The sequence below is a fragment of the Centropristis striata genome, chromosome 14 (genome assembly GCF_030273125.1).
Source record: "Centropristis striata isolate RG_2023a ecotype Rhode Island chromosome 14, C.striata_1.0, whole genome shotgun sequence".
In the NCBI taxonomy this organism is placed as follows: domain Eukaryota; kingdom Metazoa; phylum Chordata; class Actinopteri; order Perciformes; family Serranidae; genus Centropristis; species Centropristis striata.
The window spans coordinates 7,999,797-8,013,459 of NC_081530.1; the positions used below are offsets into that span (position 1 = coordinate 7,999,797).

Consider the following 13,663-nt stretch of genomic DNA (forward strand, 5'->3'; position numbering starts at 1 on the left):
CACAATCTTGGATGGTGCTAAGCTCATGATGCAGTTTGTAGAAGGGGAATGAGAATCTGTCTACTTCTGGTATCACAATCTCTCCCTGAACTTACAATACTGTATTGTCATGCAAAGATCTTTCAGAAGAAAGAATTTGTTGGTCATAACAGAAAAGAATCTTCCATTCATTATTCTGCTTGGCAATATTGTTGAGTATTGAGTATTGGCAAGGTTGGGCATCAGTGTTGGGTGCTCACAGTCAGCCAGGTATAACATGGCGTTCAAGTCAGCACTCTCGATAGGCAAGTCACGTTCCTCCTCAACCAATTTATAAGCAGATATCTGCATATTAAAGGCGGAATCTGTCGGCATCGGGACCATGTTTTGATATCGTAAGCACTCAGGTTTCCGTCAGTTTGTAGTATCTCATTGGAGCAGGCTTTAGATGACTGTAGATCAACAGTCTGCGTGGAGCGCAAAATAATAGGAACACACTGGCAGAAATGAAATCTCAGAACCCATCAGTTATCGTCTGATGGTGATTAAACTTTTTATTAGCTTAGCTAGCTAAGCTAATTTGGCTACTTGTGAATAGAGGTTGACCAAAACATCGGCCAGCCTATATATATCGGGACGATATTTGCGTTTTTTACTTGTATCGGCATCTGCCAATAAAAAAGAAAGAAAAACATCAAATATATGGACTCGTCTGAGGCGCCACCACATCGACGCCTATAACAACATTTTGTTTCTTTTGTTTGTTTTGCTAATAAATGTTTCTTTTTTTTGTTTAAATTGAGACTTGTGTAACATTTGTTATCATTGGGTCATTTTTATCATGTAGATGGAGGGAGAAAAGGCAATATCGGCTTCAAGAATCGTCCCAAAAAAATCGGCAACACATATCAGGGATCGGTTAAGACTGGTGTCAAAATAATCGATATCGGCCTTAAAAAATCTGTATCGGTCGACCACTACTTGTGAATCATCCCAGTCATAGACGTGTTGTTCAACTCAGTCTCCATTCTTGCATTTCAAGTTGCTAATCGGACAATAAACAATGACCAGTGCATATTAAAGGAAGTCTTGGCCTGGATATCCATTACCTCGATATTTATTGGCTATTACAGGACTCTAGAATTATTGGCTCTTGCCCCTAGAGGTCCAAATTGTCATCAGATAGGTTTCCAGATTGTTCCTTTTCAAACCATGTCTTTATTGACCTGGTGTGTAGCAATGTTTTATGCGAAACTTTTTCCCCAAAATTGGAAGCAAACTATATTTTTTGACAGATGGTTTTGTGCTGCTGCAGCATTATTATTCCCTAAGTTGTGCCTGAGGAGTGCAGCCCAAACCATATAAAACAGCCCCAGACCAAAAGTTCACAAAGGTATGAGGGCAGCACAATCCATCTACTATTGTCCATATAGTTGAGCTTTTATTTTGTATTGATTTTGAGATATCTATCTCTAGGATTTCTACCAACACCCCAGTACAATATCAATTAATTGGTCTTTACAGTACAGTTTCATATGTATTAATTCATAGACGTCCGTTCCAATCAAATGGATTTTCCAATGCAGAGTAATGGGTTTCTCATTTTAGACAAGATGTTGCTGATTATTTACTATGTCTGCTTACCAATATGTAATGGATTCAGGTGGAGGCAGAACATCTCAGCGACATTTGTCTCACAACCTAGACATATAAAACTCAAACCATCTTCATCGCTAGGTAGCATTGGAGATAAGCCACCCGTTTCTAAATGTGGAGGAGCACTTGGCTCAGTGACAAAAAAATCTCCTGCAAAGCTTATTCAAATAGTGCTGACCAACCAAACCGGCACGCTCGAGTGAAAGGATTTCAAATGTCTCAGCAAGTGTTGGTATTGTATAGAGGTTGCTTTAGGAAGCACATCTGAAGAGTCCTGTGGATGTTTGTGTGCACATTGGGTGCAATGTAGACACAGTGCTTGATCAGTCCTTTCTTTGCCAGCATTGCCTACACATATCTCTGCCTCAAGCACAAAAAAGTTTTTTTAAAAACAGCTCTGCAGAAGTGGAGAGGTGTGTTGATGCTGTCATAAACTGTTATGGAAAACACCTATAACCAGCAGAGCTGTTAATGGGGCCTTTAAGGACTTTAAAGGCCGTGCATCCTCATTTCCTCAGTGCAGCTGCATGTCTATTTTTAGAGAGCATGACATGTATATAAAGTTGTGTGTTTGGACCCCAGGGCTTGCTTCTTTTCCCACGTTTCTCCTGCTCTCGTTAGACTTCCTCTTCGATCTCATTAGTTGAGTTCACAGTGCTTCCCAGTGCCAGCGAGAGGACAAAGCTTATGCTTAAAGGAACTCTGCCTTCTCGAATCACATGGCTGCTCTTCACCAGTCGCTTCTAAATTAAAAAAAAACTTTTATTTTACTGTAACTCATCCCCTGGATTGTCTCCCCCTATGAACAACCAGCTCAGTGTGTAGCAGAGACGCTCTAATGAACAAAACAGAATTAAACGTGCCACAGGATGTAGAGTTGAGAACCCTGTGCCCTGAGAAGATTCATCTCATGGTTGTTATTGTGGCAAATTTGCTATTTCCTTCATGACTGAACTGATATTGCATTTTTCTTTCCTCTTTTTCTGGCTTCTTGTGGGCTTAGTAACCAAATTGAATTTAGACTTCATAACCAGAAGTGTGGCCAGAGAGTGCAGACTTCCACCAAGGTCAATGCCCTATCTCACAGTGATGACATGGATTTTCACCAATCGATCCTTCGCTTAGCTCCGCCCCTTTGTTGTCAACAGCTGCTATTTCATCAAGCTGTCGCATCTTCTCCTTGAAGATATATTATGTATTTTGGGGGGGGGGGGATTTTTCATGGAGAAGCAGATATAAAGGCTTGATATGTGTTTGAACTTACTCAGCAGAAAAAACAGACAAAAAAGATAAAGGTAGAAGTTAGAGCAACAGATCAAAGTGTAAAGTGAATCATCACATCACCTGACATGAGTGATCAAGACTTGTTTTGGAATTACATTTTGTGGATTAAGAATGCTTTGACATTTTTAGTTGCTCTAGCTTACAGTAGCTAGATGATGATTTGGTGGCTCTTGATGAGCTTGCTAGCTAAACCCATTTAGCCTGGAAAAAATGCCTGTAAAACCTCTGGGCGATTTTAAAATAACCCCCTAAAACCTGAAGTTTTTCTGGAAATTCAGAAGAAGTGTCAGCGCTTCCTACTAAATAATAGTTTTTTCAGCCTCTGTAGCAGATAGAAATGAAATTCAACAAATATTTGAGAGCTTATAGCTGTTATATCTGAGCTTCCTCCCTGTAACAGCGATTCCATTTGGTCCAGGACATATTTTGTCATATTCAGTAAATATATACTTTTGGTCAGGTGTTCATACCAAGCAGAAAAAATGGAGCTCAAAAATGAAGCCAAAGCACAAGTGCTAAAAACTGCAGTTCCTCAAATCGCCACCTGCAGCTGGCTCTAAAAGAGAGTCAATCCCCATAGACCCCCATGTTAAAATGCCCACTTTACAGCAAAAATAAACATGTTTACAGCCTGGTACAAAAACAGGACTTGTCTCTATAGTTGTTTTCCCCATTCAACTGTGCATGGGGGGAATTTTCTATACAAACCACCTGTTTAATTATGTAAAGTCTTAAAGTCATGCATACACAAGGACATGGCTGATGGTAAATCAGGCACATGGTAATGTTCTGTAGGAGCACAGAAGGGAGGGGTGTTGTTTATTTGTTTGGGTGTTGAGTTCAAATGTCAACAATCTTTCTTAAGAATCGCTGACTCCACCTTTAAGAGAGGCAGGGGGTACGTGACTGATTGACTGCTGCTGTTGAGAACAACGCTGTTGAGAAAAAGTGACAATATGAAATAAAATCTGACTTGAATTAAAAGTGTCACTGGGGGGAATATGCCACAATAAAATAAAAGCAGTTTGAAACATGTTTGACAGGTTTGAAAAGGAGTATTTTGAAATAAAAAATTATAAAATGACCTCCAGCTGTTATTTTGAAAATAAGAATGATGAATAATGTTTCATGAAATTGAAATGAGTGTTAACAGTTTCTGTTTTAATGATGACTTTTTATTTTTTTCCTCCCAGTATCAAGATGGTGCTGATGTGGACCAGTGGAGACACCTTTAAAACAGGCTACTTCCTGCTCACCCAGGCTCCTGTGCAGTTCTGGACCTGTGGCCTGCTGCAGGTCTTGGTGGACTTCACCATCCTGTTCCAGGTTTACTATTACAGCCGCTACCCACAGAAACCAGTGTCCCACACTGTCTCTCACACCACCAGTGCCAAAGCCCTCTGAAAGTCTGTGCAAGCTCTCTGAGGACATGCCAACAGTCAAAAACAGCAGTGAGGACGCACTTTTCGAGGCGCTGCAGACATGTGTAAACATACACGAGTACCAAAGCACCTTGAGATGGTGCAGGCTGCTCACGCTCACCCCCGAGTATACATAAAGACACATACACATCCATAAATAAGGCATGAACATACACAGACACTTGGTCGTGTCGGTGTCTGCAGCGGTACCTGAAGGACACTTGTTACAAACAAACCTTTTCATTTCATTTATCCTACAGACTTCTTCTCAACCTGACAGTATGCTTGTGTCTTGGAATGCAGACACAAAAGAATATATCCTTGAATCGACCTGTGCATGTGGAGAATATTATGCACATAGATGAATATAAATAACAGCAGGCGTACGCACTGAAATCTGTGCTCAAGGAAACCAGCTTCTGTCGTCCACATTAGCTGATGATTGTTGCATGGACCCTCTGCCTTAAAACACACACATTCAAACATGGCTTGCTGCACAACCGGCAAGATAAATGTATGAATCAATCAAAAATAATTAATACACAACATTAATGAATGTACAAATTGTTATTTAGTTATTTTTTTTCCAACAGTGGGGAAATGCTGGTCAGTCTACCACTTGTTGGACCGATGGTTGCCATGTGCTGAGACACACGGGCTCAATCTTGTGGGATGACGGAAGAATGGAATTGTAAGAGAGGCAATCAGACTTTACGGAAAGAAGAAAAAATCCCAAAGGCTTGAACATTGCAATGGCTTTTCAAAAAAACAGTCATCAACATTAGTGGCCTTGATGGTAACAGTGATGAGGGAATCAAGCTGTAAAAGACATTAAGACTGTCTGCTGCTGCAAGCTGTTGAATTGTTCATTAAAACATCATGAACATTGAGACCTCTGTTCAGGCCAATGCCAAGAATTTTCTACTGAAGCTGTTTATGCTATTTTGTATATAATTTTCATCATTTTCATTCCACAAATTCTAAAAACCCCAAAAGGAGATCTGGTGCATTTAGACCAAAAACAACAAAAAACATATTTTCTCTTTTATCTGTATGGCTTTTTATCAGTCTAGATAGTTTTTGTGTGAGTTGCTGAGTGCTGGAGATTAAAGCAATGTCTCTTTCCAGAAACTCTGACCCAGTTACTTTACATAATCCAAAGACTTTGGGAACTATTTTCCTTCTGCCAAATTACACCTGCCAGGCATATCACCGCACAGAAGGAAGTACATCTACTGTAATGTAAGCTCGCTGACCTGAACTAGCTAACGTTACAGCTCAACTGAGGAAGACACCAGTCATTATGTCTTGTGCTGTCACGAATATGAGCCTCTCATCCAGGAGCGATGCTTCCTTCTGCATCATTATACGACTGGCAGGTGTAGTTCGGTAGAAAGAAAATAGTTCCTACATGAAACTGCTCACATGAAACTGCTCAATGTGTGTTTTTTGGTGCTTTGTATGCACCCTAAGCAAAGTGCCATATAGTTACATTAAAAAGGACAGACATCTCTACAGTCAATATCTCAAACACTTGGTATCTCACACCAAAACAATCTCAATTGATAAATAGAACTACAGGTAAGAGGAAAATTATATATTTTTTTATTTTCAGGGTGAACTGTCCCTTTAAGACAAGGCACAATTGCATGGAGGCATTAATACAAGTGGGCGAGACAATGCTGTGGACAAGGACAAGAGGAAAAAGAGAGACTGGACTTTATAACAAAAAGAACTGGAGTTCTTTCAAAGTTCTGAGATTTCATCAGAGGCTTGACACACTCTGTATAGACTCGTATGCATGCACGAGCCAAGTTGCCATCCAATTTAGTGCAGGCTTTAGTCATGTTTCTAGAAAATCAGCAAAAGAAAATGCGAATTAATACTTGTTTCTATCCACCGTTATGTGATTATTAGAGTTGGTTCATGGGAATAAGCCAGAGGTGCCGCCAATTTTTCAGTCAGAAAAACATTTTTATACCATTGCAGAAGAAGAGATAACATGGTTAAAAGAGCACCACCTCAGATAACTGTAAAAAAAAAAAAAAATGTAATTGTTTGGTATAGGGACCAAACCACATGGTTAAAGTTAGGAAAAAAAGAGCAGGATTGGGCTCAAACAACAGTATTTCTTGACATTACATCCAAAAATGGGACACAAACACCGGACTTTGAAGGATAGTAATTATTTTCAGTGCATTAAGTTTCGTAGGAATAACTAAGAACTGTTGATGAGAACACGCCTGCAAAGATGCAGCGTTATTTTTCAAATGCGGCCATCACTCCAATCTGTAAGAAAAATATCCACCAAGTTAATTACTCATCATTGAACAGAGCAACATCGCTACAAAGACCAGTGAAGCAGTTCAGCCAATAGAAATAACAGCCAAATACACCTTTTACACAAGCTCACAGACTTATATTTCTGAAAATTTCCAGCAAAATCATACCATAACTTCCCATCATGTCAGCTGTGGCCAACACTGACTGGCCAGTTTATTATTTCTATTGCAAATCCAATAACATCACCTCATATTCCATGACTCCACATCTCTCTGTACCCTGTATGCATCACCATTTTGTCATAGGGAATTAATTTCCTGTTGGGATGGGGAAGCAGTCACATAACACAGTGGAGATTTTGTTTGTTATTGTTGTTTTGTAATCTTTCTCTGGGGCTGAAGTGAAATGCCAAACCATGAGGTGTCAGGACTGTCAGCCCTTCAGTGAACTGTGGACCACAGCAGACCTGATTCTGTCCTTCTCTTCTAAGCCTCAAGAAATGGAAACTTCCCTTTTTGTTCCACAGGGACATGGCAGGAGATTTCTATGAATATTTCTCTCCTCGCTCTTAAAGAAATACGGTGGTTTCTTTCTTTTGGATGTTTACTTTTTGTGTTCACACCTGTTTATTCACCTCATTTATTTTGTTATCCCTTTTTATAAATCTTCAAATGTCAGTGTACGATAGTGCTTGCCTGTTGTTTACTCAGACAGTGGTGAGGGTGGCTGTGTCGTATGGATAATGTGAAAGTTTCACTTTATTTACTGTTTCATTCCATGAATCTAGTTTACTTTTTTTTTTTACTTTATTTTGTATCATTTATTCATTCATTTTACCATGTGAAGGTATTTTCCCATAGAAACTGCCATATTGTGTTATCTGTGAAAACCCACACATAGTGTCAATGTACCAAAAAATTTAATTCTCAGTATGTTTTTATGCTTTTTTTATTCTCACATTGTTGGTTTGTGTTTCATTTTTCTTTTAACTGCCAATTGTCCATCAACACCAACTATAGTTGAGAGTCTACAGCAACGTGGCTTTCACGCCCAATAAAGAGGACACGGAGAGACTCGTGCGTCATGTTTTTCTTTGATGGAGATGTTTTTGTAAGTTCTGCAGACATCCACCGTTGCCCCCATCAGCGGCGCAGCTCTGGCAGACATCAATTGTCAAGGGAAGAATAAGCCGACCGGCCCTGGTTCGTCTTTGGGCATATGCCATCTAAATAATAAGCACATAAATTGCAATGCGCTGGGCTTTCACATCAAGCTCCCCACTGGTACAGAGAGAGGCAGTACACAGATAATAGATGTGCCAGAAGAGAGAGATGGGCTAAAAAGATGGATTTGAAAAGGCATTTTCTAAAAGCAGACCCAGATTTATAATGTTCTCTTTTTAAGTCTTTCTCTGAGCCATCAACTGAGATTATGCCTTTTGTAGATTAGGCTTAAATAACGTGCATTGGATTTACATTTTTGTTGATGTAAGATATTAATTTGCTAAACATAATCACAAGATAATGGAAAAAATATACACAAAACACACAACACTGTGTAAAAGTCTTCCCTACAATACATACAGTCATGGAAAAAATGATTAGACCACCCTTGTTTTCTTCAATTTATTTTTAATTTTAAGGCCTGGTAGAACTAAAGGTGCATTTGTTTGGACAAATATAATGATGACAACAAAAATAGCTCATAAGAGTTTAATTTAACAGCTGGTACCTAGACACTTTCCATGGTTTTTTTGATAATAACCAAAATCATCATCAATAAAACCATGGAAAATGTCTAGATATCAGCTGTTAAATTAAACTCTTATGAGCTATTTTTGTCGTTATCATCATATTTGTCCAAACAAATGTATCTTTAGTTGAACCAGGCATTAAAATTAAAAATAAATTGAAGAAAACAAGGGTGGTCTAATCATTTTTTCCATGACTGTGTACTGTATAGGTGGACTTCAGAACTAAACCACACACCTGGGCACTCTGATAGAGTTGTGTCTCTAATTTAAACTCCAGGTCAGGGATTCATAAACACAATCCTCAAAAAAAGATTCTGAATTGTGCTCAGTGCCTCTGGTATTTGAGTGGGTGTGCAAGAGCTTCCTTGCATGATAAATACTGTAAAATAGCTGCTACTGACTTGCTAAATCCTCCAGTGCCTTGTGCTGTGCCAGTGTCACCTCAAACATCTTCACATTTGCATCGCTGCATCAAAGTGACGAGAGTATTCTAACTGATGCGCTTCACTAAGATCAGCTTGCAAGAACTTTATATATTAAACTCTGACTGTGCTACCTGGAGTGACTCTAGAGTGGCTCCATTGGGATATCTGTTTGTACATTTAACCCTTTGGAGTTTGGGGCTATTTTGTCAGTTTAGGACTCCTTTTCATTCTGCCTGTATAAATCACTTAACAATCTTTACCATGACCTGTTGCTATCATTGTTTTCAGCACAAACTCACCAATATGACCTGATTATTTTTTTCATTTTGGCTTACTGGATCAACATTTTGAACACAAAAAACACACACACAAAAAACACATAAAAACACACACAAAAAACAGTAAACACAAAAGATTGCATTAAAAATGCTGAATGCACACTGCAAAATTAGGAAAAAAATTTAAATCATGTTACTACACTTGGTCAAGGTGTTTTTACCTTTGCTTATCCTTGTATAATCAAGAATCGAAGTGACGTCTGGAGTATTACCTACAGTTAGTGATGGCCAAATCAAGCTTCCTGAACTATTTTATTTTCAGAGCCCACTAGATGGCAATCTCAATCAATAAAGTGTTTGAAAGAACCATTTTGCCATTCCTTAAGCCTGTTTCTTTTAACCAAGAGCACCATCTGGTGGCGTCAACAAAGAAAACTAATGGTTCATGAAGCCTCATTTGGTCATCACTATCTATAGTCGATGGTGGCTGCCCCAAATGAGTACTGACACAGAAGCTAAGAAATGTACCGCTGTGACTGAGGGCAGACAGAAATATGTAACAATATTATAGGTTTGTTTAATTGTGTAATCGTGTGACTTTGCGTTATTGTGTAATTTAAGTGAATCTGCAATAATTCTTTGAGACATCAATCAAACTTATGAGCGAGGCAGAACTTTATCAACTAGTGGACTGTGATATAAAATTACTGCTTTTGTCAAAGGAGTCTAGTGACTTCAGCTCCCTGTAAAGCAATGAACATATTCCAAATAAAGAGTACACTTAAACGTCTTAAAGTACCTCATACAACCCTCTTCAAAAAATCTGAACTATCCCTTTAATATCTCCTGCCTACGCTGCAAATTATTTGTTTCTTACCAAGATTAAAAAAAACTTTAGATTTAGAAGTGTTAGATAATTTATCTTGTTTTAAGAGTTAATTCCTCATTTTAAGTGTTCAACATGCTTATTTCTAGCTTTAACAATCTTAATTTAAGAAATCTTGTCAAGTGAAATTATCTGTCCATGCAGCAAGATAATTTCCCTCAGATTTAGTGTTTTTATCTTGTTTTTAGACACACCTTTTTTACAGTGTATACAGACCTACAACACAATATTCTCTCACTGACTTGTGATTCACACAGGCATTTAAAAACATACAACAACAAAGTGTTGCACTCTGAGGTGAGTTAAGTTGAAGGTCTATTTTTCCCTTTGGCAACATGATCTTTAGCTTGACCTTGCAGTGTGAACAGCAGAGCCCATTCAGTGAGCTCCTTTTGTTGAGGACTTCATTGAAGCACTGTCATTATTTATCAGTGCATCGTGCCAACACACCTCCTGGAAACAGAAGTAATTTATTATTCATAAAGGATGTGGGACAAAAAACATGAACCAAGCCACAGACAAACCAATTTAGGATGTTCTAAGTGCAGAAGTGTGGCACACACTCTAATTTAAGAGCGTCCTTGTGTATAATGAATTGTTAAATCAAAGCCTCTCCACATGGGGCTGTGTTCATTATAATCTTTATTTCATTTTTCAAAGTAGGGTGTTCCTCAGGCTATGGATTCATGATGCAAAGCACAGCTCCATTTAAGTTGGCTTTCTACGCAAATGATGTCTCAGTGCACCATTTGCTTCTCATCAAAACAATATTTTCATTTCTTAAAACCTAAATATTGTAGATATAATAGTTTAAAGTGTAATATTTCCATGCTCCTTAATGATTCAGTTCATCCAGTGACTGCGATTCAGAGTTGGTAGATTGAAAGTGCCCTTAAAACCTGTATGGCTGGCATATTAAACATACCTAAAACTTAATTTGCACTCTTGAGCACTTACGCTGCTTTGATGAGTTCCAACTTGACAACAATTTGGGGAAATGGTTTTTTAATGAGTCACTTCAAAGTACAAGGCACTCAAGTCAAAGAAAATGAAGTGCTGTGTATGCAACTATGTGAGAAAATTGTGTAAGACCGTGAAAATTATTATTAAAATGATTAATCATCTGAAATGTTTTTAGACTTAAGCAGTTGGGGTCTGTTTTTTTCTTTAGGTGGGTGTGTATTTGCCACAGTCAGTCAGCCTCTTTGAACTGAATTGAACTGTAATTACACCTCTCTGTTAGTGAGCTTCTCTGATTATTTTCAATTTTTGGTCCACAGCTCACTTAATCCAAATATGTGACAAGAGGACTGGCACCAACATCCATCTCTCCAACAGATGCAGCAGCTCTAAGCAGGGTGCACTCTACTTTTAGTACCAAGGATGTTGAGTACTACAGATGATGAGAAAATGATGCAGCCATTTTACCTTTGGGTGGTTATTACGATAATGACACACACACAATCCTGTCTGAGTTGTGTAGAGGATTGAGCAAAAGAAACTGCACACTTTAATTAAATTAGAAATTGTAAAAAATTGCCTGTAGCGGCAGGAAAGGGCAGCCTCCCACCTGTGACTGATTGAAAAAAAATATATATATAGCCTATATTCTTAAAATATATATTAAATAAGTAATCTGTTATGTTTAAAATGCTCACAGAAGACCTGTAAGTTTTATTGTTTGCCAGACTCCATTGACTTGCATGGTATTGTCTTACTCACTGCTTTTATAGTCAATATTAAATTAAAAATGTATTTTCATCCCTTTTAGATCATGTCCCTGATTATATGTATAATTATTTATCTGATCGATCCCAAGCTGTGACTGGCGATGGTTTTATATCAGAATTTTTAAACATATACAAAGGGGGACCTCAGGGTTCGGTTTTAGGACCTCTGTTTTTTTTCTATTTATATCAATGATTTTAATTGTGGTGTCTCAAATAGCTTAATTCATCTTTATGCTGATGATTCAATCATATATCCTTTTGCTCCATCTGTTGAACAAGCTCTAAATAATCTTTGAGGTGATTTCTGCATTATCCAAAGAACTCTGTCTAACCTTAAATTGGTTCTAAATCCAGGGAAAACAAAGCACATGATTTTTACAAAAAAACGCACTGTTGACTTAAATAAGTTTACCCTCGACGCAGATGATGGGACTCCCTTCGAAAGGGTTTCTTGTTATAAGTAATTGGGTATTTGGTTAGATGAAAAATTGTCTTTTAAATTACATGTTACAGAACTTTTAAAGAAGCTGAAGCCTCAATTGGCATTCTTTTACAGAAATAAATCCTGTTTTCCTCAGCACTGTAGAAGGCAGATAGTGCATGCTACATTTCCATTATCCATTATATCCATTTTAGATTATGGTGACATTATTTATATGCATGCTTCCCTCTGTTCTAAAACCACTTGATACAATTTATCATTCTATTATTAGATTTATTACCAGCGATGGGTAGGTTGGACTTCCCTGGCTTTAAGAAGGGAGCAACACTGTATATTGTTTATTTATAAGGCACTACTAAAAAAACTTGCATTCTACTTATCGATCCTACTGAGCTTCAGATCTCTTAACTATCCCACTCGTGCACATAACCCACTGGCTCTTAATATCCCTGCTGTTACAACAGAGGTCGGGAAATTCACTTTTGTTTATTTCGCTCTTTTTAAATGGAATAATCTACTGTCTCAGCTTCAGTTGGATACACTGATTCCTTTTAATCATTTTAAATACATTCCTGTTGATCTTATGATTTCTGAATGTACATGTGCTTGTTTAATCCATTATGTGCTTCTGTTGAGTGTATATTATTATGGATTTGTATTGTGTTGAATTGTATTTGTGCTGTAATCAGGGCGCCATTGGAAATGAGAGCTTGCTCTCAATTGGCCCTCCCTGAATAAATAAAGGTGAAATACAGCCATTTAACAATATATGCTGAAAATGACACAAAAAAAAACAATTTATTTGTAATTTTATATCAAGATTCAATCATACTTTCCTCCTGTAAAACAAAATATAAAGTGTGCTTAAGTAAACTAATATAAACCAATTTTAACCAATAATGTCATGACTTCCACCTGTTATAAATGGAGTACAGAGCTAAGATTCATTAGCTGCAAGCCTGCTCGCTAGCAACAGCTGTGAAGGGAAAAAGGCTAAATTAATTTTTGGATTCTGTTTGAGTAGAGATGTGTCACATGGATTAACTATTCAGGCCTTTTAAACGTAAAAGCTGTCCTAACTACGGCAATCACAGAGATCACTGCTGTAAGTCACCACTTATCTCCCATCAATACGTAACTCAGGCTGTGAGCTGTTGTCAAAGTAAAAGTAACAGTCAGTAGATTCCTTTTTATTCCCTTTAGTTCTGTCCACACAGGTACTGCAGCTGCAGAAAAAAAAGGCTTTGGTCGAGGGGTCCTTTATCATGATTCCACTGTCTGTTAAGTATTTTATTTTCCCTTCATGGTTCATGTCTTGTGTTTCCTGTTTTATTTTGTCACCCCTGTCTCTGTTTCAGGTTCCAGTCTGCCCCGCCCCCCTCCTCACCTGTATGCACCTGGGGCCAGATTCACAAAGCATTCTTAAGAAGAAAATGTGCCTTTTTTTTAAAAAAAATTTAACTTTGCCCTTAAGAAAAAATGTAATAAGATTTGGTTTTCATGAAGAAATTCCTTTTTTTCTTTAG

General features: G+C 37.9%; 1 protein-coding gene across 2 annotated transcripts in view; it reads left to right on the plus strand.

The window, feature by feature from the left end:
* LOC131985570 (solute carrier family 66 member 2) overlaps window positions 1-7,696 on the plus strand; it is a 42,716-nt gene extending 35,020 nt beyond the window's left edge. For both annotated transcript variants that reach the window (XM_059350751.1, XM_059350752.1), the window contains one exon: window positions 4,113-7,696. In XM_059350751.1, the coding sequence (XP_059206734.1) occupies window positions 4,113-4,323 (211 nt within the window). In that variant the 3' untranslated portion in view covers window positions 4,324-7,696. The remainder of the gene's footprint in view (window positions 1-4,112) is intronic.
* Window positions 7,697-13,663: the final 5,967 nt, after the last annotated feature.